The 26,979-nt window shown below is 40.9% G+C and overlaps 1 protein-coding gene across 4 annotated transcripts in view; it reads left to right on the top strand.

Annotated features, from left to right (window-relative positions):
- The window catches only part of khdrbs3 (KH domain containing, RNA binding, signal transduction associated 3), a 191,241-nt gene that overhangs the window by 131,336 nt on the left and 32,926 nt on the right, over positions 1–26,979 (top strand). For all 4 annotated transcript variants that reach the window (XM_040021132.1, XM_040021131.1, XM_040021130.1 and 1 more), the window contains 3 exons: positions 9,002–9,148; positions 9,996–10,135; positions 17,869–18,049. In XM_040021132.1, coding sequence (XP_039877066.1) covers positions 9,002–9,148; positions 9,996–10,135; positions 17,869–18,049 — 468 coding nt within the window. The remainder of the gene's footprint in view (positions 1–9,001; positions 9,149–9,995; positions 10,136–17,868; positions 18,050–26,979) is intronic.

Raw genomic sequence — 26,979 nt, 5'->3', positions numbered from 1 at the left:
ACCAAGGCGTTCCCAGGCCAGCCGAGAGATATAATCTCTCCAGCGTGTCCTGGGTCTGCCCCGGGGCTTCCTCCCGGTGGGACATGCCTGGAACACCTCACCCAGGAGGCGCCCAGGGGGCATCCTTGTCAGATGCCCGAACCACCTCAGCTGGCTCCTTTCGATGTGGAGCAGCAGCGGCTCTACTCTGAGCCCCTCCTGGATGGCCGAACTTCTCATCCTATCTCTAAGGGAGAGGCCAGCCACCCTTCGGAGGAAGCTCATTTCTGCCGCTTGTATCCGCGATCTCGTTCTTTCGGTCACTACCCACAGCTCGTGGCCATAGGTGAGGGTAGGGACGTAGATCGACCGGTAAATTGAGAGCTTCGCTTTTACACTCAGCTCCCTCTTCACCACGACGGACCGGTGCAGCGTCTGCATTACTGCAGCTGCAGCCCCAATCCGTCTGTCGATCTCCGGCTCCCTTCTCCCATCACCGGGTGACGGCCAGGAGCGGAGGCCCTGGCGGACTGACCCCCAGCTGCCAAGACTGGCAATAGGGCGATATATCGAGTTTTTAAAAAATATCGATATATTTTTATACGAGATATAAGATGTGACAATATCCTTTATATCGATATAGTCTATGTTACGTTATAATTATACTTGTGGAGCCGCAAGTTTGCCTCTCTTTCGTCCACTTTCGTCTTTACGCAACGTTACTCGGCCTCGCCTCTCCTTCACTGAACACAACTCCCCCTCCTCCCCCATCGCTTCACCTGCAGGAAGCGACAAGATGGACACGGCAAGTCTCCGTTAACGAGTTACTGCGCATCGACCCGTGCGTGGGGCTGGACGCCGTCAACGTGTTAGCTAGCTAACCACGCTAACGAGCTAACCACGCTAATGCCATGCAGCCCAGAGGTGCTGCACGGACTAAAATCCTTTCATTTTCTCAAAAGTTGACAGCGCGCCTTATGTATGAATTCTGGTTGTGCTTGATGGCCGCGAACCGATTTTATGTGGAACACGGCGCTCAGCAATCTGTCAAAAAATGTTTTAGTACGACTTTGGTAAGCTACAGAGCTGCACCGCTTGATGGATTGTCGGAGCATTACGGCTGAGCCTCGCGGAGTGATACGTACTGTGCTTCAACGTAATATTACCCTACTGTGTATAAGGACCATAAATGGCACCTGTTAAGAGACGTGGTTGCGAAGTGGATTTCAAACTCCAGGCTGTCAGTCACGCAGTAGAAGTTGGGAACAGAGCAGCTGTGAAATCTGTCTTTGTTATTATGCTCAGTGTCTGTTAGTTTACATTTTGACTGCACAATTGTGAGCTTTTTGTTATGCACAAAAACAACATTGTTTTCTTTTATTTATGGAGCATTATTATTTAATAAATGCTCATAATTTATTTTTGAGTAAATTTTATGTACATCTGCTCTATGTTAATAAAAGTGCCTGTGTGACATCTGGGACACAGCTTTGACTAAGAACTCTCTTTTTGTTCTTACTTTATGGCTTTAAAAAAATATATCGAGATATATATCTTATATCGCCGTCCAGGTAAAAAATATTGAGATATGAATTTTGGGTCATATTGCCCAGCCCTAACAACAGCATTTCCAAGCAATCAAGCTAAGGTTAGCTGGTAGCTGCAAATTTGTTTTTATTTTTACTTTTTATTTTTTGTTTTTTTTAATCCATGCTATCAGGTTAGCGATCATCAGCTAACATTAATCAAAAGAAAGCTAGTTTTATGTGCCTCAATGGCAACTTGACCATCAGAATGAGAATAATGATGGATCATTTGGTTCCTGGTGTAAAATTGGTGCCCTGTGTTTGTTATTTAGATAAATATTGCAGCATGTTCCTTTTGTTTAGGAGTTTAGCTGCGTGTTGACTGGTCAAATATGTGAATATATTGCCCGATAATTATGTTAGGTAAAATTCCACGTAGTTATGGTAAATATCCTCTTCTTAACTACTCACCCAAATTGTAGTCGCGGGGTACTGGACCCTGTTAGAGCTGTGATAAGGCGAGTGGCGGGGTACACAGTCTAGACCAGGGCTAAATTAACAGACCTTATCTAGCCATAAAACTGCTTGTAAATTAACTGTTAAATTAATTTTAATCTTTGTACTTTTCTTACACTCTTTTGTAATACTTTTGCTACAAAGTGTCCACTTCAATTACTTCTTGATTGTGAGATTTAAAATTTACTGTGATGCTGCACAGAGGCAAAATTACAAAAACTCACCAATTCAGAGAACTGAGGACATGTCGGTCTAACTTGGCTTTCAACAGTATTAGGAGATATTTAGAGTGACAATGGTGAAAATACTAGAAAATATTCCTGTGTAAAGCAAAGAGAACCAGACATTCAGCAGCAGATTTCAGAGATCTGGAGGTTAAGATACTAGCTGGTTCAAATCATTTCAGTAACTTTAAATGAGATAGAATAATCTTCAAATCATTTCAAACTTCCCTGGTAACCAGTAATAGAAAACCAGTACGGCAGAGATAAGCTCTCCCTCTTTTTGGCTAAGGCGGTGCGCCTTTATGCTGTGAGACAGCTATTGTTGGGAGACACATTTCCTCAGACTATAAGTAAGTACACGTTTGTCACGTTAAAGAAGAAATCTGGTGTGTCTATGAGCCACTTTGGTTGTCAGAAGTGCAGATGAGTAAGGCTGATAGAGCTGTGTAGTTCACCCCACCTGTCACACACACAGAATAATAGAATTTTTCACTGTCTGTTCTTGAATATTTCATTTGAATGTGAATTTCAATTCCAAGCTTGGTGTTATTTTTTACCACTAAGCTCCTGCTGCTGGAGTTCCTACGTCCACAGTGTTGTGTGGCCTCGTGTTACCAGGGTGAACAGCTTTCAATAAGCAGATTTACAGAGGAAGAAAATGTAAACAGAAGGAAGACGCTGCCTATAGATATAAAAAGCCGACAGCCGTATTCTCCTGCTGTGGGCTGCTGAGCTGCTATAGGACTCTGCTGCATCACTTATGCGTCTCATCAGCCCTGAGAAAGGCCACCTAATGTATGAAAACTACTACAATATCATATGCATTTGATGTGGCCACCATCCACGAGGTGTAACAATGACACTGCATGTTAAATGGACTGTTAAGACAGAGTATTCGAAAAAGAAAAGTTTTTAAATAGAAAGTCCTCAGATGACACGCCCTAGACTTTTTTTTAAGTTAAAAGAACTTCGATAATGATTGTTTTTCATATGTTTTTTCATGCAAATATACTAAGGAGCACATGAAAGGGAAGAGGAGAGACAGATCTGTGAGCAGTTGCCTCTTTCCAACACCGCGCTCACACTCCCTGCACAACACCGGCAGCTCCGGCAGCTCTGGTGCTATGAGCAAAGGAGCCCTCTGCTCGTAAAGCACAGATTTATGGATGAAATTAACATATCATTAACATACCACAGGCACTCTTAAAAGAAGGTTATTTATAATTAGGTGACATCAGAGACACTGGTTTGCGTGACGCTGGAAAGAGAGAGAGAGAAGGGAGACGAGGAAGCTGCCACCATTGGAAGTGCCCTAGAGAAGCCTTTTTCTCTTCTCTTTTTTTCATTGAAAGGGAAAAACTGGGACGCCAAACCTGTTGTTTCCTTTGTGCGATGCGGTCAGAGACATTTGGGGGTTTTTGCTGTCCTATTTCTCGCTATCAATAACACGATACTGGCCTGTTTCTGTCTGGTCTGAATGGCCTGTGCGGCCCCTCTGTTTACACGTTATACTTTTCTGTTGCAGCCTGAATGCGCTGTGCTCTCGCAGGCTCGTGGCAGAGAGGAGCGAGTTACATCTGCTGTGCTTTCAGGGGTTTGGGTGGAAGTAAACAACAAATGCAAGCTCTTTCAGGCGAGCCCATGAAAAAGTGTTGCAGGTTAAAGCGTTATACATAAAATGAAGGCCGTCGTGTGAAGTCCAAGACTAGTAAACTGTTATTTTGAACTGGTATATTTTGGAGTAATTAAATAATGTTTCACCCACCACAAGACTGTTCCATAAGAAGACATGATTTGGAAGAACTGAACATGATTTATTGAGATGGAGAATTTGATTAACAAGACTCTGATGAACCAACGTGGCAAAACAGAGTCCCAGAATTGACAGGAATTAGGACAGGACCCCCTGATGTCGAGACGCTGGTGGTGTTGGAAAGGAAGACAAGGCTTGCAGGGGGTCTGAGTGAACAGGGTGAGGTGGAAACGGGGAAGAGGCAGACTGCACGAATGAAAGGCAGAATGACACAAGAGCACTGAGTTGACGGTGTGGGGAAGTGAAAGTGGTATAAACAATTGACTAGAGGCTTTAATAAACAGGAGTACAGGCGGATGAGTGATTACAGATCCTCTTTACTGAACTTGCGCATAAATTTCTTTATTTGAAAATCAGAGTGGATTAGTGAATTGTAAATAGCTCATACAACTAATCAGAGTACTTTCTCTGACCAAATGGTTCTGTTCTTTGCTTTGGTCCATGCTAACATAACAGATTTTACGTGAAATTGTCAGACTTTTGTGGTCCCAGAGGATGAATCCTTTCCTGATCCATTGCCTTTTTTCTTTTAGCTCAGCCATGAGGTTGACACTTCGACTCTTGCATGAAATATGTACACAACTATGTGATGGATTAGCATGCAATTTGCTGGTGACCTTTGTGTCGCCAAAAGAATATTAATCATCAACTATGGTGATACAAATATATTAATCTTTTACTCATTTTTATGGAATTGTAGCCTTTCCCTTAAGAGGATTTGGCACTTTTCTTTTTTACACGTGACAGTAATCTGGGAAACTCGCTGTCAACAATAAGGTGACCTTGATATTCTATAAAAGATCGTCTTGCATAAGTCAAATGTGCACTTTAAACCGGAGCTTCTCAGAGTGCCACTGTGGAGCCGGCGTGTCACAGGGAAAACACACATTTGCTTGGTGGTTGTGTCTGCTCAGAGGATGATAGATGGTGATTTATTTATTTGTTTACTTTTTTTTTAAATGTTATATTTCTTTACATTGGCTGTGTCTTCTATGATTGCCAAACATCATTTTAAATTGAAAAAGAACATGACATAAACTGAGAATTAGAGATTTGCACAGTAGTGCATTCTTCTCAAACAACATGTGGGAGAAAGGGAATGAAATGCAGTGTCTGACTGTGTGTCTGTCTCATCCAAACCTCAATGTTAAGCTAAAATAACAAAGTCTTACTAGTTAATGTGAAATCACGTGCACAAATCACGCACAACTTTAGGAACATTTTGCATGTCTTGTCAGTGCATTTTAAGCTTTCGGTTACTTTACAGGATTAAGTGACACAAAAAGGTCAAAGCATGGGAAAGATTATAGTTTCTAATGTAAAGTGCATATTGATCACTTAATGAAAGGACTTGTTGTGTAATTCATACAATGTTTTATACCAGGCTGTACTAACGCTGATTCTACAAGGTCAACAATCTGAGTTTAACCTTAGCACTGTGCTAAGGGACAGGATATCAGTGCAGGGGAATATTGGTGGAGGAGAAAAAGAAGTCTAGAGTCAGTCTATTTTTATTCTTGGTTTAGATTGACACAAAATATTGATTTTGCAGATACCATATAGTTTCTTTTAGCAATGCAAAGTACTCTACCTCCATGTTGTCTATTTTGCCATTCAACCAATTCAGTCTGTGAGAGTCAGTGTTTTATGTCTCATTGTTCAAGGTGCTCATCAAATCCAAAAAAACTGACAGGGTAAGAATTTCAGGCATTAGCACATGAGCGTCTGGCAGCGTCCAGTACTGCAGATTTCTTTTCATTGTATGAGACACTGAAAAAAACAGCTCTACATGAAATAAGCCAAATATTCTTAAATCTGACAAAATTAACTTGACAAAAAAATCTGCCAAAAGGGAAGCAAAAGTTTTTTTGCTAGAATCCTTAAAACTAGCAAATGACTCTGACTTCTGTATGCCTATTAACTGGACAAGACTGTCTACAATTTACGCTTAATTGAAGAAAATTTGACTTAAGATTTTACAGCTTAATTTAGATTTTCATATAAACAAACCATTACCATACCCTGTAACTGGGGAAAAAAGCTCAATATGAGCTGAAATATCTTATAGAGAAAAATATTTTCCTAGAACAAGCTTAATTTTCTTGTGCAAAACTTGCTTGTTAAGAGTGTATTTTATTTTTACACAAAAAATAAGAAAAAAAGTCAATTTTTGCAGTGGAAGAACAAAAGTCCATCATGCTTTCACACGTGTGTCATCTCTGTCTGACATGTTGCCAAGCAGCTGCGTAGTAGGAATGTATCCAGTCCTACATTTGTGGTCCGTTATCTTGTTAAGATCAGCTAGCAAAATAGCAGACAGGGTCACTGTTATATGGCAGAACTATTACATGTCCGTTAGATACTAAAAAACTCACGTTTTAAGGAAACACGTTGAGCCAACAGCTCCACCAGTAGAGGAGGAGAAGGATGCTGGTGCTACACCTCTGAAGCCATAATGGCTAGCCTTTAGCCAAAGCTGCCTTTCTGTGGGAAATAAAGACACGTGTTGCTGGTTTTGCAGTGGAAGAGATGTTTCCACTATTAACTCAGTATGCAGAGGAGGAGGTGAATGTACAGTAGGTCGAAAACCCTCTGGATATTTTATTATAGGTCTGGTCTTTACTTTACAATATAAAGAACCTTGAGGCGACTGTTATTGTGATTTGGCATTATGTACAGTGGGGCAAAAAAGTATTTAGTCAGCCACCGATTGTGCAAGTTCCCCCACTTAAAATGATGACAGAGGTCAGTAATTTGCACCAGAGGTACACTTCAACTGTGAGAGACAGAATGTGAAAAAAAAATCCATGAATTCACATGGTAGGATTTGTAAAGAATTTATTTGTAAATCAGGGTGGAAAATAAGTATTTGGTCACCTCAAACAAGGAAAAATCTCTGGCTCTCACAGACCTGTAATGTCTTCTGTAAGAAGCTTTTCTGTCCCCCACTCGTTACCTGTATGAATGGCACCTGTTTGAACTCATCATCTGTATAAAAGACACCTGTCCACAGCCTCAAACAGTCAGACTCCAAACTCCGCCATGGCCAAGACCAAAGAGCTTTCGAAGGACACCAGGAAAAGTATTGTAGACCTGCACCAGACTGGGAAGAGTGAATCTACAATAGGCAAGCAGCTTGGTGTGAAAAAATCAACTGTGGGAGCAATCATCAGAAAATGGAAGACATACAAGACCACTGATAATCTCCCTCGATCTGGGGCTCCACGCAAGATCTCATCCCGTGGGGTCAAAATGATCATGAGAACGGTGAGCAAAGATCCCAGAACCACACGGGGGGACCTGGTGAATGACCTGCAGAGAGCTGGGACCAAAGTAACAAAGGTCACCATCAGTAACACACTACAACGGCAGGGAATCAAATCCCGCAGTGCCAGACGTGTTCCGCTGCTGAAGCCAGTGCATGTCCAGGCCCGTCTGAAGTTTGCCAGAGAGCACATGGATGATACAGCAGAGGATTGGGAGAATGTCATGTGGTCAGATGAAACCAAAGTAGAACTTTTTGGTATAAACTCAACTCGTCGTGTTTGGAGGAAGAAGAATACTGAGTTGCATCCCAAGAACACCATACCTACTGTGAAGCATGGGGGTGGAAACATCATGCTATGGGGCTGTTTTTCTGCCAAGGGGACAGGACGACTGATCCGTGTTAAGGACAGAATGAATGGGGCCATGTATCGTGAGATTTTGAGCCAAAACCTCCTTCCATCAGTGAGAACTTTGAAGATGACCCAAGATGTCATGTTGGGTCTTCCAACATGACAATGATCCAAAACACACCGCCCGGGCAACAAAGGAGTGGCTCCGTAAGAAGCATTTGAAAGTCCTGGAGTGGCCTAGCCAGTCTCCAGACCTCAACCCCATAGAAAATCTGTGGCGGGAGTTGAAAGTCCGTGTTGCTCGGCGACAGCCCCAAAACATCACTGCTCTCGAGAAGATCTGCATGGAGGAATGGGCCAAAATACCAGCTACTGTGTGTGCAAACCTGGTAAAGACCTATAGTAAACGTTTGACCTCTGTTATTGCCAACAAAGGTTATGTTACAAAGTATTGAGTTGTATTTTTGTTATTGACCAAATACTTATTTTCCACCCTGATTTACGAATAAATTCTTTACAAATCCTACCATGTGGATTCATGGATTTTTTTTTTTCACATTCTGTCTCTCACAGTTGAAGTGTACCTCTGGTGCAAATTACTGACCTCTGTCATCATTTTAAGTGGGGGAACTTGCACAATCGGTGGCTGACTAAATACTTTTTTGCCCCACTGTAAATAAAACTGAATTTCTTTTTTTTCCCATTAAGATGCAAAGCTATGACGCCACAGTAACGTGATTGGTCATTTGCAGTGTCATCCAAACCAACATTATTATAATAATCTGGGACAAACACCAGCACGGGGATGTTAGATTCACCCCTCTACTACACACTGAGCGAAAGGTTTAAATTAAAAATCTTTTTTCCGTATAAATGATTTTTCTAAATGACTTCTCAATTTTTCACATAAGCCTGTTTTACAAAAATCAATACTGCACTCCATCAATTATAAATCAAAACTTTCATTTCCTCCCAGAGTTGCTTAATTTATTTTAATGAAGTGACAGCGATCACATAGATGAGCCAAAATGCAACAAGCAGAGATGTCGGCATAAGCATGCACTGCACATCAATTCCGCCCATTAGTAATGAAGATGGGACAAAAACAATCAGCTAAATGTGACAGCTGAGGAGATTGTAAAGAATGCCCATTGGCTAAAGTTTTTAAACTCTGCAGGAGCAAAGCATCAAACCTCATTATGTTAACAGTTATGGAAATCGTTACAGGAAGGTGAATGTTCCTTGCAGTGGAAGCAAGCCCAGTCTTATTGTTCAGAGAAACAATACATGATAACAAACTGTTGTTCTTTCTTGTTGTGGCATCAGGAAGAAGAGCTACGGCAGAGCGGCGAGGCCAAATATCATCACCTGAACGAAGACCTGCACGTCCTCATTGAGATCTTCGCCCCACCAGCCGAGGCGTACGCCAGGATGGGTCACGCTCTGGAGGAGATCAAGAAGTTTCTCATACCAGTATGTTCCCTTTCTACTCACACACACACACACACACACACACACACACACACACACACCTCTTCTGGCTTTTACTTTTTTCTCCTCCTGAATCTCTCTCCAGCTGCTCTTTGGCCCCAGCCAACTCATTTCAGTCTGTCCACAGTGAAGTGAGTGAATAACAGCAGAGATGAGTCGCTCTTTCACTGTCTCTCTTTGTTTGTAACTTGTACTATAATTCTGTCAGGGTCTTCCAAGTGTGTGTGTGTGTGTGTGTGTGTGATTCAGTGTGTGATCCTGTGTGGGAAGTCGTGGGTATAAGAGGAATAAAAGAGCACAGGAGGGAATCTCTCTGCATGGGCCAAACCCTCCTTGGCAGCAGCATACAGCATGGAGCTTATTTACTCTTCATTCATTATGAATGATGTCTCCAATACTCAGAGCACCAATGATTTACATCTCGTCATTAATTATAGGCAGTCCCGTCCCCACCGGCTACCTTCTCATCTCAAAGTTGCCATAAAGTGTAGACACTGATACTGCGGACACATGACAATCATATCAGTCATTTTAAGATTAAAGCCATATTTCCATACCGTTTTAAGTTAGGGGCAAAAAGCAGCTGTGTGAGAAGATGAAGTCAAGCTGGGTCCCGAGGATTTATCAACAGGAATGATCTGAAATGTTTTGCTGCCTCAGGAACGGCGGTCACGGCAGTACTGTAAAGTATATTAATTAGATATTCCCGGGGCTGCAGCCCTGGAGATAAAGGACGTAATTTAATACAGTGTAATTGAAAGCGAGTCTATTGCCGTCTGCACGCACGCATGTGTGTGTGAGTGTGAACATGATGCCTCTCTGTGTGCAGGATTACAATGATGAGATCAGACAGGCCCAGCTGCAGGAGCTCACATACCTGAACGGCGGCTCCGAGGATGCCAAGGTGCCATCAGTGAGGGGCAAGTCAGCCGCCCGTGGAAGAGGGACACCTGTTCCAGGGCCTCCCAGGTAACCTGTGCCCAAATGTGTGTGAGAGTGTGTGTGTGTTTGTGTTTATGTGCAAGATGTTGTGCATTTCAGATCATCTGGGGATTGAGTATTATTTACAGATAAAGAGCCACTGGGAAGGCTCTTTATCTATTTCTCCATAAATAGATGTATATAGTATCCAGTTGCATTTTATGAGTTAATGTCTCTATTTAGAATTAAAGCACATTTTGACCGTCTGTGTCTAACAACACAAGAAATATCTGGTGTTTTTGTTTAGCTTTTGCAATACAAGGTAGACAGTGGATGTTTCTTATGTCTCTTGAATCTCTGACGTGACGGCGAGCCTAGGTATTTTTTCAAATGCAGTCTGGGTTGGATTTACTGAAATCTCAGCTGTGATAGCAGTGTGAGTGTAATTACTTCTTGATTTAATTAAATAATACCTCACAGGCTAATACGGCTTTTCAGTACTGATACCAGAGTACCAGTCAGAAAGTACTCTGACATTAATCAATACTCAACATTAGACATTAGGACCATTTAAGCCTTTCACTTGCTTTCCATATCGTCAGTAATTCATAAGGATCTGCCTGACACTGTACGCTGCTCAAAAGAATTAAAGGAATACTTAGAAAACCAATCAGATCTCAATGTGAAAACAAATCATGCTTGATAACTACATTGATATGGACTGGCTAATGTAGGAACGCATGGATGCCACATTATTTGATGAAAAGAGGGCTTAATTTCACCGAAGTGAAAAATTATGCGATTGGTCAATTTTGCCAAAATTTCATTGTCACAACTCAAAATAGCACTCCTGGTACTGCTCCTAATGAGATGACAGGTGGTGTCCTGAGGAATAGGGCTGTGCGATATGACCAAAACCTCATATCCCGATATAAGACATTTATCGTCCCGACAACGATATATATCACAAAAGTTTTACATTTTCTGTAAATTCTGTGAATCTCGGGCAGCTCGACTTGCGTGAAGTGTTTTCAGCTGGACGTCGTGTACTTGGGGTCGAGTGTTACATAAGTTGAAATGGCCGCAGTTTTCTTTGTGAGTATTTATTACACGCCGTGCTGTGGGGAAAAGCCTGTTCTAAGGTTTATTTTTTTGGCACCTGACGGCTCTTTTTAGCGTCTTATCCATAAACAATCTCAACAGGATCTTCAGTTTTATTGTGAAAGGTTTATGTTAGGGCTGCACGATTAATCGTTAGAAAATCGCGATCTCGATTCATACTTATGTGCGATCTCATTTCCAAATGACAACGATTTAAAAAAAAAAAAAGACGACGACAATTGTACCGCATTTTGATCCGGGACGTACTCTGCATGAAAACAAGCGCTCACTCTTCCTGCTCAACAAATGACAAGGGCGGAGCCTTATACCACGTGATACAGAAGCTGTGCCGTGTGATGCTAAAATTAGCAGGGAAAAAACAACGGAGAACAAGTCAGGGATGACGAGAAAGTGACAGGAGAAAATCCGTCCCGGTCAACCACCCAAACATCAATAACGGGAACCTTATACAGCGCTTCCCTATACACGTCGAACTCCCGCAGGCACAAAGAAATTACGGAGGCTATCACTTATCAGCTGACCAAAGATATGGCTCCCATCAACACTGTGCAAAACGAGGGATTTAGGAAAATGATCAACACCCTAGACAAACGCTACACAGTGCCGTCCCGCAACTATTTTTCTATTGTTGCACTACCTGCTCTATACACGCAGTGTGAGCAACGGTGGAGACGGAATTTCAAGCAGTACAACATTTGGCAACGACAAAATGTGAGACATTTGTTGTTTTTATGTTTATTTATTGTTTTTATGTTCAGTTTCAACTGTTACGAAGTTGATGTGCAGTTAATAAGTGCAAGAAATATTTATACTAGAAAAGAAAATCGTGAGAGAATCGTGATCTCAATTCTAAGCAAAAAAATCGTGATTCTCATTTTATGCAAAATCGTGCAGCCCTAGTTTATATGGAAAATAAACAAGAGGACGGCGAAGCCACGCGATGGTTTTACCATCGTTGTTGCTAACGACAACGCATAAAAACAGTCGCTTGTCCGTCCGTAGAGTGGTTTTATTAAATATAAGAGAAAGAGAAACTTCTACAGTGACTGATAACGATAGCGTGATATGATACGATAGACGTTTTCATATTGTTATATCGAACAGCCCTACTGAGGAATGTCCCCCAAAATCTGGACCTGAGCTCATGTTCTGTTGGATTTAGGTGAGCTTGTGCTCAGAGTGAACCCACTCTTATTGTGAAAAGCAGATGGCACCACTTGTGGATCTGCCAATTTTGGTATTGAGCACAGGGCCCACTCGAGAACGTCAGCCCTATTTCTGATTGTTTGGTCAGATACTTGCACACCAGTGTCCTGCTGGAGGTCATTTTGTAGTTCTGACAGTGCAGAGAAGAGGAAGAACTGTGTAAAAACTCTAAAAGATACAAGAAAAATGTGTAACAACTAGAGACAGTAGTTTTAGTGGCTTGATTGTTTAAACATTAGGGGCTAAGCTAAAGGACCAACTCTTACCAAACGGTGATGTTACCAGTTATTCCACATATTTGTGACGTTGCCCCTTGACACAGCTACAACATGCAGAGTGTAGCACCTACGCAGAGCCTTGCAGAATTAGGATAACAAAATAATTTTGTTATCCTAATTAAAAAGCAAAAAAACAAAACACACAGGATTAAATAGGCCATTTTGAAAGCCCTGGTAAAGAGCCTAGATTGCCATTTATACTGCCAGAAAGACGTGTATCATAATGTGTCTGTACTGATCTATCGCCATTCCAACAGGACAAAGCAGCGGTATCAAACTGAGCACAACAAACCAGACAAAGACTGCATGTGTAATATGACTTGTTATTGAACAGTTTGGAAGTTGTTTCTTACTTTTTGAAAGAATGAACTGTAACAAAAAACATTCTTCTTAAGCCAGAAAATGAGCGCTGGTATTTCTGAGTACACCATGCAGAATGGCTGCAGACCTCAGCAGGAATTAAAAGAAGAGTGAGAAACTGTAGTTGCAGCAAACCCAACGCAGTGCCGTTATCAATTGAAGTTGGCACTGTGGAACTTTGCATACAGCTGCTACTTCCTTGAATTTATACACTTTTTTAATGTATTCTGGAAGACTAACAGGGCACAAACAAAAGAAGCAAAGCATCAAATATGAGGGAGATAAGTTTTTTTTCTTTTTGCACAAAACTGTGCTTTTTAAACCATTGCTTTAGAGGTAGAATTTGGTATTGCGTATCCTAAATATTAAACATTTAATAAAGAGCTACATTTATTTGTCATTCCAGTCAAATAAGATAATTAAAGACAAGTGTAAAAAGACATTTCTGCATTTTGAATGTTAAAGATATGAAGGGCTAAATACATTGTAGACATTTGGCCCCCAGGATCCCTGCTGTAGACCCTTTATTCCACTCATGGTAGGTTTTGACAGCAGCACCAGCACTTTAATGCAGCAAGCATTCCTTGAACAGCCTTTTTGTAAATGCAAGAGATCAACTGGCGCATCTGTTTACGGCAAAGCCAGACAAACTCACCCACTTTAATAAAGTACAAGTCAATAATCTGTATTTTTCATCAGGCCACAGGCAAGTGCAGTCTGATTTTGTGCAACACAATAAGTTTGCTGCATGAACAGTTTTTACACACAAAAGCAGCACGCACTGATGTTTATTATTTTGCTGAGACTTTTGAAGTTTGAAGCTAATAACTTGGAAGTAAGTCTGACTTCTTGTTCTGTTACTTCACTCAGCAGCTCTGCTGTCAGAAAGATCAAATCAAAGGCCCTCACATTAATTACTCAATAGTGTAATGTTTAGCTAAATATTATGACACATTATATATACATCTTATATTAGCAATGTAATTCTGAAAAATAACTCATTGTAGTAATATTTTAAAATAAATGTAGTGGAGAACATTCCACGTCCCTGTACACACACCGTGCATGCTGCTGCAGGTCTCCTAAGTTTATGACTATGAGCCAAATTTGGTTTGATTTGTGGCAAACTAAGCTAAGTTTGTTTGCCTGCAGGCAACAGTCATTTTAGCTCTTCCTTAATTTAATTCATTTTCTCAAACAAAGTGGGAGTGCATGGAAGGTGAAAAGATCCCTTTCCTTGATGCTTAAGCTTTTTGAACATGTGCTGTGATGTAGAACTCATATTGCTTTTTCACTCTTGGAAGTTTTCATTACTCTTACAGTAACGAGTATGGCTGTTTTGAACTCTAGGCTGCAGTTTGATCACGAGTTACATAAATTAGATCCATGATAACAGCCATCATCATGTGTTATAAAACCTGTTTATTCAAAAATACAGTATAGATGCTCCGTGGGCTGTATTTTTTAATACTTTATATTAACAAATGTTATCATTTTACAGTTTACACAGCTAGTTATAGTTATACAGATGTTAGTCTACAAAGTCATGACTGTTGACTTGTGAAATCTAAACTTTTAAACTTTACTTAGTGATCCTCCATCAAGCTGTTCTTCTGAGATTGATCTGGCCTTATGTGCATTATGAGCATCTAGATTGTACTGTTTTTTTTTTTTTTTTGCAGTGATAGACAACAATATGATTGTAGGGTTTTAAGGTTAAACAACCCTTTTCAGGATGGCAATATGGAAATGAAATGCAGATATGCAAACACAGATACGTTTTAAAATACACCAAGCCAAGGTGAGATGCAACAAAGCACAAAGGTGATGCCAATCCATCATTTAACAAAAAAATACAATCCTGAACCACATCTGTTCATATTTTGCCTTCCCCCTGGTTGCAGTTGCTGAAACTATTTGCAATTTACTTACAAAATATATGAAATCTTACAATATTCAACAATAAATAATTTAAGAATCATAAGAAAACTGAAAAGTAAGAAAAGTATTTCAACATAACTATCCCTTCCTCTTCCCTTAGTGGCACAGTGTAGTGAGCTCAGCTCTTATCAGCCCCTTTAGATCACAAGGTGGTTGCTAAAGTTGCCTCGTGTCTTGCGAATAATTCCCATCTAATTCATAAAGGCAGACAGATGCATGTTGCAGTCTGGCTGAAATCAGATTGGAAATAGTTACTGTGAATTTCTATTTAATCTGAATTTCTGTGTCTGTAGCTGGAACAGACAGAAACAGATTTCACTGGTTTATCACATCTTAGTGACATATTACCACCAGCACAATTCATGTAATCGTCAACTTGACCCCATTCAATTGCAGACTGATAGCAGACTGACTTATTGCCTGTCTTATTGCCTTTTTATCAGCATCTGCAGGCCCCACAGTAGTTTTACCCCCTGGGGCTTCCATGACTGAGAATAAGGAACTAACTAAAAGTGATGTTAATGTTTTTTCATTCTGAGCTACATTCTGTTCCACACTCTAATCCCGTCGGTGGCAGTGCCACATACTCACATTTCACGTTAGTACAGGGTCCCACAGTGAACAGCCAATAGAAAGGAGTTAGCAGGAGTTAACAATTAAATTAATTTACTAAACCAAACTACTTCCTATACCACAATCATTATTAGATCAGGTATATTTAAATTAACATTTACTTAAATATTATTTAGCAGAAAACCTTCAGAAAGTATGAATTGTGCAGAATAATAATTCATAATATTATTGCTTCATGTCAGTGTAATATGAAAATGTTATATTTACATTTAACACCATTATTTCTTAATTTAACTGTACTCCCCTGGTCATGTGAAAAAGCACACAGAAATAGCCCATGATTGAGGCGGGTGTGTATACCACCTTTTGGTTAAGCTAACAACGTACATTTTGTGAATAGCAGTGTTTGTTTGTTCCATGTTAAAAGGTCATGTTTTACCCGAAACTGCTATTCATGTGTGATGAAATAGGTCAGGCCGGTGAGCAAGCACCTCTAATTGGAAAACAACAATGATAGTAAATAGTGTCTAGCAGAGTGCAGTGATGCAATGTCTGGTGTCCATAAACATTAGCAAAGCAAAGCCTGATTTGCATAAAATCCTTTAAATGCAAATGATCTCCAGTTGATGCTTGCTTCTGTACCATCTCTGTGAACCCACGCTAATTCCAGCTCCTTGGAGACCTCACAAGACTACAAATGAAAATACTCACGGCCATTAGGAGACTTTAACGCTCTTTGCTCGACGCTCACTTTAAAAAAAAGAAAGAGAAAGCAGTCGTGTTGTTTGCTCTTTGTGTTTAGAAAAGAAAACACACTTCTTTTATCAGATTTTGAGATAAACAAGGTCACGAAGAAAGGGCGTTTGTGTTGCTCAGAGTCAGAATATAATTGGCTGTGTTTTAAATTACACTGTAATTAGCATTTACCATGCTTAATTTGTGCTTGATAAGACAGGAGTCCCACAGGCTCCTACAGTGGAAGTAGCATGCAGTTTCTTCCATATTCGCACTCTTTTTTGATGCCGATCTAATAGAGACTTTGTAATTGATGTTCCTTTTTACACTAACTGTGACTGGAGCTGTTGCTGGAATAGAAGGATCCAGCACTTAAAGGGGAATCTTTTTTTTTAAAAAAGTATTTAAACTTAAGGACGGTCAAATTGCAATCAAGTAAACATTCCCTATTATCCTGGTTAGTCTTTTTTCACTCTCTCTGTCTTCCTGCCCCAAATCTGTGATGTTTCACCAGGAAAAAAAAGAAAAGATGGGAAGAAGGAGCTGAAATGGAAAGCATAGAAAGAAAATGACCCCTGGCGGTTTTCTGCTGCTGCTCCAGATCAGTTAACTGCTTTTAAAAAGAAAGCTCATTCGATGTAAAAAGCGCGTGCAACATTTTTACCAAACCACAAGGTCAGACCGCCTTTGATTTCCAGCAGAGCAGCTTGAATTTACTTCCGTCTTGATTTCAGTGCGAGTTAGGCTCTGTGTTCCAGATGTCATCAGAATCGCTCACTCGTTTGCTGCAGAGCCGTGTGTGATGGGCATGCTTGGCTACTAAAATATTAAAGGCAGAAGTCGGGTGTTGGCAGTTCTAAATATCAAAAGCAACCATGTCTAAGAAATAGATTTTAAAGAAATGTTCAGTTTTTGCAGAATTTTAACCAGTGCTTTTCTCTCCAGGCTGACAAGTTAGAAAATCAGCAAACACAGTAGAATACATTTATTATAAAACAGGCAGAAGTACTTTTTTTTTCTTTATCTACATTTGCCTTAATAGACAAGAAAGCAATTCAGCCACAAGACATGCTGTGTTTTGAGTAATGGACATGACTCACTTCTTCTCGACTGGAAGAACTTGCCCTCCACCCTCGCTGTTCCTCTCTCTCCACCTACACACATAACCTGCCTGCCGAATGTATCAAATTCATTGCTACGGTTGCAGTCAAGTCATTCTGGCCGATGTAGGAAATCACTAACTGGAATGGAAGTAGATGAGGCAGCTTCACTGCAAACATGATATATTACAGCACATCATCGTGAAGACATGGAATGCAATGGACATCTGAGATAGATGAAATACTGTGAACTGATATGCATTTAACAGTATCGTTTACTGCCTTAAAAATGATATGAATATGTTGTGTTGTGCATCTGATCCATCTCAGCTAGACGCACATTTCCATTCCTCCCTCCAGTAATCTACAGAATTTATTACAGTCGCCTCCAAAAAAGCTAATAAGATATAAAACATGCATTAGCTCTTTCATCTAAACCTGGGCGGATGTTTGTGTCTCGTGTCAGGAGTCGCGGAGGAGTTCCTCCACTGCACGCAGCACTGCCTCGAGGAGCCGCACCCAGAGGAGCCCCGCCCAGCCGGGTTCCATCCTCCAGAGGGCGAGGGGTGCAGAGAGCCAGAGGGGCCCCCCCGGCCACCGGGTACAGACCAGTTCCTCCCATAGTCCAGGACTCATACGGCGAATATGTGAGTATTTCCAATCTAATGCGAGAACACAGCAGTGAGCGCACGTGTGCAAAAATATGTTTGCGTGTTGCAGTTTGTGTCCATGTGTGTGAAATTGAAGTTTAATACATTTTTAACATAGTGTAGGGCTGAGTGCCATATCAACTGCTACTCGTTTTTAAAATAAGAATGAGAGAGTTTTATTGAAATATTTCAGATTTGGATTGACTTTTATGTTATATTAAAAATATAGATTCAGTTAAATTTACGTCTTAGGGCAGGGATAGCTCAGTAGGTAGAGTGGTGGCCCCATGATCGGAAGGTCGGGGGTTCGACTCCACTGAACGGTTACCCTGAGGTACCCCTGAGCAAGGGTACCGTCCCTACACACTGCTCCCCGGGCGCTGCATTGGTGGCTGCCCACTGCTTCACTGGGTGAATGGGTTAAATGCAGAGGAACTATTTCCCTATGGGGACTAACACGCACACTTTACACTTTACACTTACTGTTTCCATGAGGCAATCTCTGGGGATTAAAAATCAAGCCACTGGAGAAATTGTTATTCCTCTGATGCCCACTTGAGGCTGGCACGTCACCCTCCAAATATGGTCACTGCTGGGTCTTCAAACCCGGTATCAGTCCATGAGTCGTTTGGTACCGGGCTGCGTGAGTTGAGGCTCGGGTGTAAAATTTATGGTTTTCAGGGTTTTTATCGTTAACTCTGTTTCCCTGGGTCTTTTCATGTGTTGTAGTCGTGTGTCTTATTTTGAACGAAATATTTACACATTAGCAACCACAGAGCATCAAGGGGCAGAGAGGAGGAGGGTAGTCTCAATGTTGTTGGTGCATCTCAGGACAACGCTGCTAATAAAGTTACACAATTACACAGTGAAATGTTGTGAAAAAACACAACATTTAGGCTTTAAAATGCATGGGTCACTTTTGAGTCCATCTGTTTTGTAATGTTAGTTTAGTTTTAGAGGTGTTTGTTTTGGACAGTTCCACCCCCATACTATGAAGAGTAGAATCTAGTTTTAAAAATTACATTTGAAAGCACAGGAGTGGGGTTTTCTCCACCGGGGATGACCTGGTTACTGTGGATGAGAGGTTTTCAAACTGTGAGGTGCATTTCCCCAGTGGAAGTGGGAGAGTTGGAGGAAGAAGCCAAGAATAGTGAACATTGTGTTCATGCATGCTTGTGTTATGGAAACAACAGCAGATTAGTTGCTGCAATTTCGTTGCTGATCTGTCTGTTCATCAGCGTGGCAGCAGCAGGAGATGCTGCGACATATAGCTGAGGGAGGTGTAATTATAATGTGTGTCAAACATCGAACTCCTTCTCAGAGTCATAACTCAGAAAACATGAGTTTCATGTGCATATTTTTATACTTGGTATAGTTTCTGGTTTCCAAGTATACCAACGTTACTTGGCTGTACACTGTCTCACTGACACTTCAGCGTTGTCCCTTAGGCCTCAGAACTGTTGTGTTTTTAACTACTAAGGTATTCCTCCAGTTTGTACTGTAATGGTTATGTTGCAAACAGAGACTTAAAAAGGATAATTTGGTTTATGTTCTTTGTTCTAATTAGCTTGAATTTAAATGAATACGGGATAAAAATTGAGTTCAGTTTGTAGCCTGTGGCTAATTAATGGACATTATGGGATCATTATTTTCTCCTAAGAGTAAGATCTCTTTTTTTTCAGTTTGAAATGTAAGCTCTCCTCTGTTGTTTCCTTAATGGTCAGAATGTATGCATCTGATATCTAATTCTGAATTATCAATATTGGAGCAGCATAATAATAAAACAAGGATCACACACAATATCTTGTCTCATATATGAAAAAAATGTGACAATGTTCGAGGTAGTATGTTACATTTCGATGTCATAAAATTGTAACCTATTTAAGATCCACCGTCTCTGGCAAACTTAAGGCTAGGGTTAGAGTTCAGTCTAAAATAGTTTCAGAAACGAAAAAAATGTTACTTTCAGCCTTCTTGCATGTATTTTGAACTTCAAATTCTTCTGTTATTCACAGTTAGTTCTCATACTACATACTTAATGTTATCACTTAACTGTAAAACAAATATAAATTAAAGTTACAATTTTTTCTTAAAAGCTTTAAATTATACAGCGGTCCATCAACCTATAAATAGTCCCACAAATTCCCATTTTTAGGTGGTTCAGATGCCTCTTAAAAAAGGGAAATATAACGCAGTATAATTGCACGACGTTCATTTTGTTTTATTTTTTAATTCAAATATTTTTGATTTATTATTAATGTATATGTGCTGCACAAATACTAACCAGACGTGTTGAAAATGTTGACTGTCAAATCAAAAGTTCCTTACAGCTTTAAAATGTATATTGTTAGGCTACCAGAACACAGTTAATCACTGAGTCATTCCAGTGAGTAATACTTTTTCAGTGGTTTACCATTTTAAGTTACCATCATAGCTCATATACAGAATCTTTTTCTTACCTCCATCTCATTCTACAGCGTAGACTTCACTTGCAAGCAGGCGGATAATCATGGAGGAGCCACTAGGCTAATTTTTCTCGAGCTGTTGCTAGCTTGCTAACAGATCTTACAGTAATATTTTGTGCCCTTCTAGATTTCAGTCAGCTTTTGCATACCTGAAATCAACATTATTCTTAATAAGCCTAAAAATCTAGGTCCAGAGGCTAAAGAATGAAGTTAATCACCATAACATGAATGTCAGACACATTTACAGTTAAAGAGGTTACATCCACAAACAATTGTGTAATTGTGTAGACTCAGCACGGTCTATATGAAACACGAAAAATATCTGAGAGTGATGTGTAGGTCTTCCACCTTAAATCAGTGCAGCAAAGGTACAAAACGGTGAAGATGGTATCACCAGAGTACAGAAAATTAACTGTTTGATACTCAAAATGTGGCACAGATGTCTCTCCCAGATGTGTTTTTGTAGTAGTTCACATCCCTGTGGAAAGAAAAAAATCAGTTTCAAGTTCCCTCCCTTTAAGCTGTTTTGAGCTGTTATTGTGGACTGTTCTTGTAGCTTACCTACAGTCTTATGGTAACCTGCAATATCAACAGCTCCCAGAGATGAATACATTAGGCTTAGAGTCAGAGGCTTTTGTGCATTTGCCAAGAGAGTCTCCTGCCGCACTGTCAAGGCAAGTTCCCCAGAGACCCCGGGATCAGCATCGCATATTTAGCAGAGGGAAGGAGCGAGGAGGTGGCCTGCATTGGAAAATTGCCCCAGCAGCCCATACCTAACCACATCTGACAGGTTTATTCAGAGGTTGCAATTCAAATGCGTGGAGGTCGTAGAGAATGACTCCTGGACCAGCTGTTTGCCATCATTGTCACAGTTGTAAACTGTGCCCCCCCCCCCCCCCGTTTCCCTTCCCGACACCTGCACCTGTGTGTCTGTTTGTGAGGGGAAAAAAAGACCCCCAACATCTGCCACATGATAAATCGAAGCACATCGCTGCAAATTAGAGGCTCAATGAGTTACTCTGTATTATCTGAATGTATCACTATCCCAGGGCAAGCGTTCTCTGTCGGCCGCTGACAAATAGGCCCCTGTATTCATCAATGAAATGACAAAGGGATGTTTCGCTGCTTTCATTTGTCACCGCTTAGCTTTTGCTCATATACACGTTCCCGTTGTGCTCTGCTCAGCATCGCCACGGGCCAGAACACTTGTTCAACTGGAGGCGTCTTCTCCGCTCTTGTTCAGGAAGAAAGAGCAGACCTCGATTACCCCCTGGCGATTTTTGTCTTGATGATGCCCCGCCATGCAGTCGGCATGCACCTTTTGTTAAAGGTTCTACTAGCATCAGTATCAAATTACTCTGAAACTAATTGTTACCAAACAAAATCACGGAAATGTCATTATCCCGTGTTCCAGTCCTGGCTGCCCCGGCCGTCTTGAGTGCCTACTGTGACTGCAGCCAAATCTCATTCATGTAATTCATTAAGTGCATTGAGATCACTGTCTTACCTGCTGCTAATCCCATTGGAGGAGAATTAAACATGATGTAACTCCCATGTCAGAAATGAGGCTCTGGCTGGTATCTTTCCGTTCCAGCATTGCCAATATGGAACAGAATCCAAGGAGGCTAACCGAAATAGTAGAACATCAGCTCCATGCTGGAGATGTACGCGAGAGAAACTGTGTTTGTTTCTGTTCACACGGTAGCTGAATTCCTTTGGGTGAGAGGACCACGAAGTGTGCAATGCATGTGGGTTGGCATTGTTTATGTTAAATCCTCCAGGAACAGTAATCCGTTCTGAGCATTGTGAGTCCTTGATGACTACTGTGGCATTAAAAAAAAAAAAAAATCTCCCTCAGGCACTTCTCCGCATGTCGAGTCCTGCTGAGAGCCAAGCACTGTTAATTGAATCGTGTTGTCTAATTCACTGTCCTTGTAGCAGTTTTAACCATCGAATGTGATGGTTAGGGAAATATTTTAGATACAGTAACAAAGAAGCTGCAACCAACTGGTGTGGCAGGCAAGACCAGTCATGAAGATAGGATTGCATCCTCCCCACACGGGACCAAACCTGTGATTTGTACTAATTGCAGAGAAAATTGAATTATTCTTTGTTAGCTCCCAACAAATGAGAGTCATCTGTAATTTCTACCACAAATTAGAAATTTCAGTTATCCTCTACTATTTTAGTTTTGTATGTGGAGCCTCTAATTTGTTTTTGTGGAGCAAATTATTGCCTTCTTTTCTTTCTCTTTTTAGCCTGATAAAAATGCCTCAAGACAACATATTGCCACAAAATGTGATTTTCTTATTGCCTGGAGACTGACGAATTCTCAGATTTTCATTCAGCACCTCCAGCAGCACGGTTTTATCACGCATGAAGCAAAATATCTTTCTCTCTTCAATTAATGTCACATTTTTTATAAAGCACCAATTCAAAACATTAGTCACCTCGATGCACTTTATATTGTAAGGTAAAGGCCCTGCATTGTTACAGAGAAAACTGTCAGAATTGGACAATCTAACCAAACCTATAAGTAAGCACTTGGAAATAGGGGTGGGTTTTAATAATCAATTCATCGATTAAAATCGATTCTGGCTTGGATAACGTGATATTGATTCATTAAAATCCTGAATCGATTTTTTTATATAAATGTATTTTGCCCAAAATTCCAGAAACGTCACAAAATTTTGACAACCACCAAACATTTAAAACAGTAAATGAGAGCAGGTACACGGCTTCTGCACAAAGACGTAAACACAAAGCGCAGACCTGCAGATCAGAATCAGTGAGATGTCGCCTTTCTCACCCGACAGCACGGACACGGTCGGAGCTGAAAGCCGACAGCTCGCTGATTCTGATGTTTCGGCGGGTCCGCGCTTTGTGTTTACGCCCTTTTTGCGCTGATTCTAAATCTGTTAGTTTGATCTCTCTCCAAACAATATTGACCGAACCAGCAGCAAAAGAAGATCCAAACTACGCTTCACATAAACATCGTCATGAGTTCCCTCTGACTTTTGCTGTTTTGCTTCCACCGCGATAAAATCACACTTCATGCACAGCTCTCTCTCTCTCTCTCTCTGTACTTCAAGAACAGTTTCCCGTCTATCCCCGAAATCTGTTTTCTGCATTATTCGCTTGCTTGTTACGCACAAGACTACAGTTATTTACAGCGCTGTCGGCCGATGTTTTTTTTTCCTTTTACTTACTTCCGAAAAGAAAACCTAATTTCTGCCGTTCAATACTGAACAAATTTAAACTTTTTAAAATTGTGCAAAATGCAAAACGCTTAGCCGTGTCTCTAATAAAACCGCTGTAACTTCAGAGGTAATGTTCATAAGTTGATTAATGGTTTTCTTTCGTTTTTGATGTACTGCAGAATATTTTTATAAAATCCCAGGCCAGGAAAATCACCTTCATGTTTTTCTGTGTTTTATCTTCAGCTACTTTGACACAAAAGCATCTGCTGTGATGCTCACACCTTTGATAAAGTCTGGAAAGTGTCAACTTCCTTTTTATAGATACAAAAATATGTAAATGTATTGATCTGAATTATAATATTTCTGACTGTCTGAGGCAAAATTTCCCAGATTCAAATTGAATTGAATCGAATTGATTCAGGACCTTGTGAATCGGAATCGAATCGATTCTAGAAATCAGTGACGATACCCAGCCCTACTTGGAAATACTGGAGAGGAGCAGCTCACTTTTATCAGGAAGAAAGCTCCAGCAGAACCAGGCTCAAGGAGCCGCAACCTTCTGCTGTGACCAGTTATGGAGTAAAGGGAAAGAGAAGAGCAACACAAAAAGAGGGAGAGGGCAAAATGGGAGAGGAGAAGAAATGTTCAGTACATTAGGGGAAGTTCCCAAGCAGCCTAAATTTAAAGTAGAAAATCACATTTAACTATTGCATCTGTGATCTGTTCTATATATAACCAGAAAACAACCAGCTGGCAGCCAGTTGAGACGAGTCCCCCCGAGTTGTGTTCAGTGACATAAACTCATTCAGACTGTTGGCAACATGTTGGCAAACTGTTTGCATTTATTAATTAGACAGCAAGTATTTTGAAACCTTTGACATGGTCGGATGGCAAAAGTCGGATGGCGACTGTTTGCAGAAAAGTTACGACCGATCAGGTGACCTGGGCCTTGAGATCAAAAGCGCTCTCGAGTGTGCCACAGCCTCAAAATGTGGGCAACCGTGTAGTCGCTGTAGTCAGTCGCAGAATGTGAAAGACTTTTATGCATTCATCAGGCATCCTCTAATTTTTTTATAGATGCAGGGAGGCTACTGTCCTGCTTTTACTCCTGTGACTGAGCTCTGTCAAGCTAAGCGTGTCCGGTGTTTTTCAGCTGAGCCAATTGTTCGATTTTCTCAGGAGCAAGGTGCATGAGATGAGCTCTCTTGTTTGTAGTATTTTTCAAAATCCAGAATATTTAAATTTTTTAAACAAATTAAAATATTGATATTTCGTGTCCTTGTATCAATACAGTCTTGCCACGACCTGTCATGACTCTGTTCTGCATAAGCACGTATAGTCGAGCTACATCAGAAGTGAAAGCGGTGAGTGATTTGCAGTGTGCAGATGTTTTTCTTCAGGGCTAATTTATTGATGGCATGAATTCCCTTGATAATACTTGGCAGGTGTGAACAGAATTCATTTAAAACTAAGCCAAGATCAAAACCAAAGGTGTTAAAATAACGGAAGGAAAAACATTTGTCAGGCGTAACACGGGGTAGTGATACTTCAACTTGATGCATGAGGCCAACTTTTTGGCACCCTCAATCTGATAGCGTGAGTAGTATTTCTACCCCTGCAGCAGAAAAGCTCCAGCAAATTCCAGCCTGTTCAGCTTTCTGAAATATGCTGGCAGGAAGAAGCTGAATAAATGACACAAAGCTACTTTGTGAAATTTTTGACCAAGACAGATGACCGAGGATTGCAAATACTGGCTTATTTGTTTTCGGCGCGGCAATATCACAGGGTGTTGTTTTGCCTTCATCGTTAAAAAGTTAAGACCAGTGTGTGGCACAGCTGTATGGAGGCAAGACATTTTTCTTTGAACAGATGGTGTCGTAATTTAGTAATCTTGGGAACAACAAAGCTTTCCTTCTTCTTTTCATTTGCTTAATTTTCTCACTTTGTTGTTTGCTTTTGTGACACCTTTTGTTGCGTTTCTTCCTTCTCTTTAGCACAGGCCACGGCGTGCGTGCACTTTCTGGGAAAAGTTCGTAAAGCGAGGGCTGCACGTCGCTGAACTCATTTGGATTTAGTACAGACTGCTTGGAATAAATCCAGCGCCGGAGTGTCAGTGGCATCCTATCTGTTACAGTGGTATTGTAGAGCACAGTGCCGCGGCCGTGATACGCCTGTTGTAACATGCAGTGCCAGACCCTCTGTTAGTCTTCAGTGGCCTCAGAGGCCAGTCCTTATCTTTTGACAACACGCCTCTCAACCATCCACTAGCATTCAAATGAAAGACTCACTTAGGAGCTGTTCTCTCTCCCTCCTATCTGTCTCTGCACCCCACCCCCGGCCCCCTTCAACCTCTCACTGTCACACTAATCCTGTTTAGCGCTGGAAACACGGCACTTTTGCAGTATTGTCGCACTATTGTGCTCTGGAAGGTATTTCGAGTAAATGGTATATCAGTACAGACACATCAGATATTATAATCCCTTCACTGAAACCATCATCACAGTCTGTGCTCCATTTTTAAAAAGCTTTTTGTGTGACAGACGCCGGTGAAAAGAATCATTTTAAATGTGCCACTGTGATTTATAAACCAGGCATGTTTCGCCTCTCAGCCTTCTTGTAACTCAATTATAGAGTAGCTGCTCTAATAAATGGCAATAACATGCCATTGTTAAAGTTTAATGTGGCCCTTAATACCAGTCAGCGTTGTCCAATGTGAGTGGACAGCACCTAGATAGAGTCACCAGTGAGACGAGATGAGGACTTAGCAGTAAGGGCTTGTGCTGAAGCCTAATTAAAGTGTCTACCAGCGCTGCGACCGCTGTGCTTGGTCTGCATCTGCTATGGTTAAAGAGGGCTTTGTGCATCATGGACTGTATAGAACAATATACATTTTCAAAGCTCTGCTTTAAATTTGGTGCTCCCACACTGGATCACGGAACTTTGTTTATACCAGAGGAAGCTAAGTCATCAGCTAACGCTAGCAAGATTGTCAGCAGTCTCATTAGCCCTGTGGTTGCATTACCTGCTAATTAGAGGTAAGTAATAGACTAACTACAACTTCAGTCATCAAGACACATCAAGCTGTACTACATTTGTAGTTATGGTTTGTAATAGTGTTGAGTTGGAGATTTTAACATGGGATCGTATGCGGATTGACTAATTTTTGGAGATTCTTATATAACGCTGTATAGGGCTGCACGATTAATCGTTAGAAAATCGCGATCTCAATTCATACTTATGTGCGATCTCATTTCCAAATGAC

Source organism: Simochromis diagramma, unplaced genomic scaffold, assembly GCF_900408965.1.
Source record: "Simochromis diagramma unplaced genomic scaffold, fSimDia1.1 OVJJ01000753.1, whole genome shotgun sequence".
Taxonomy (NCBI): Eukaryota; Metazoa; Chordata; class Actinopteri; order Cichliformes; family Cichlidae; genus Simochromis; species Simochromis diagramma.
The sequence above is the reverse complement of the archived record's forward strand: the minus strand, read 5'-3'. Positions and strand labels throughout refer to the sequence as shown.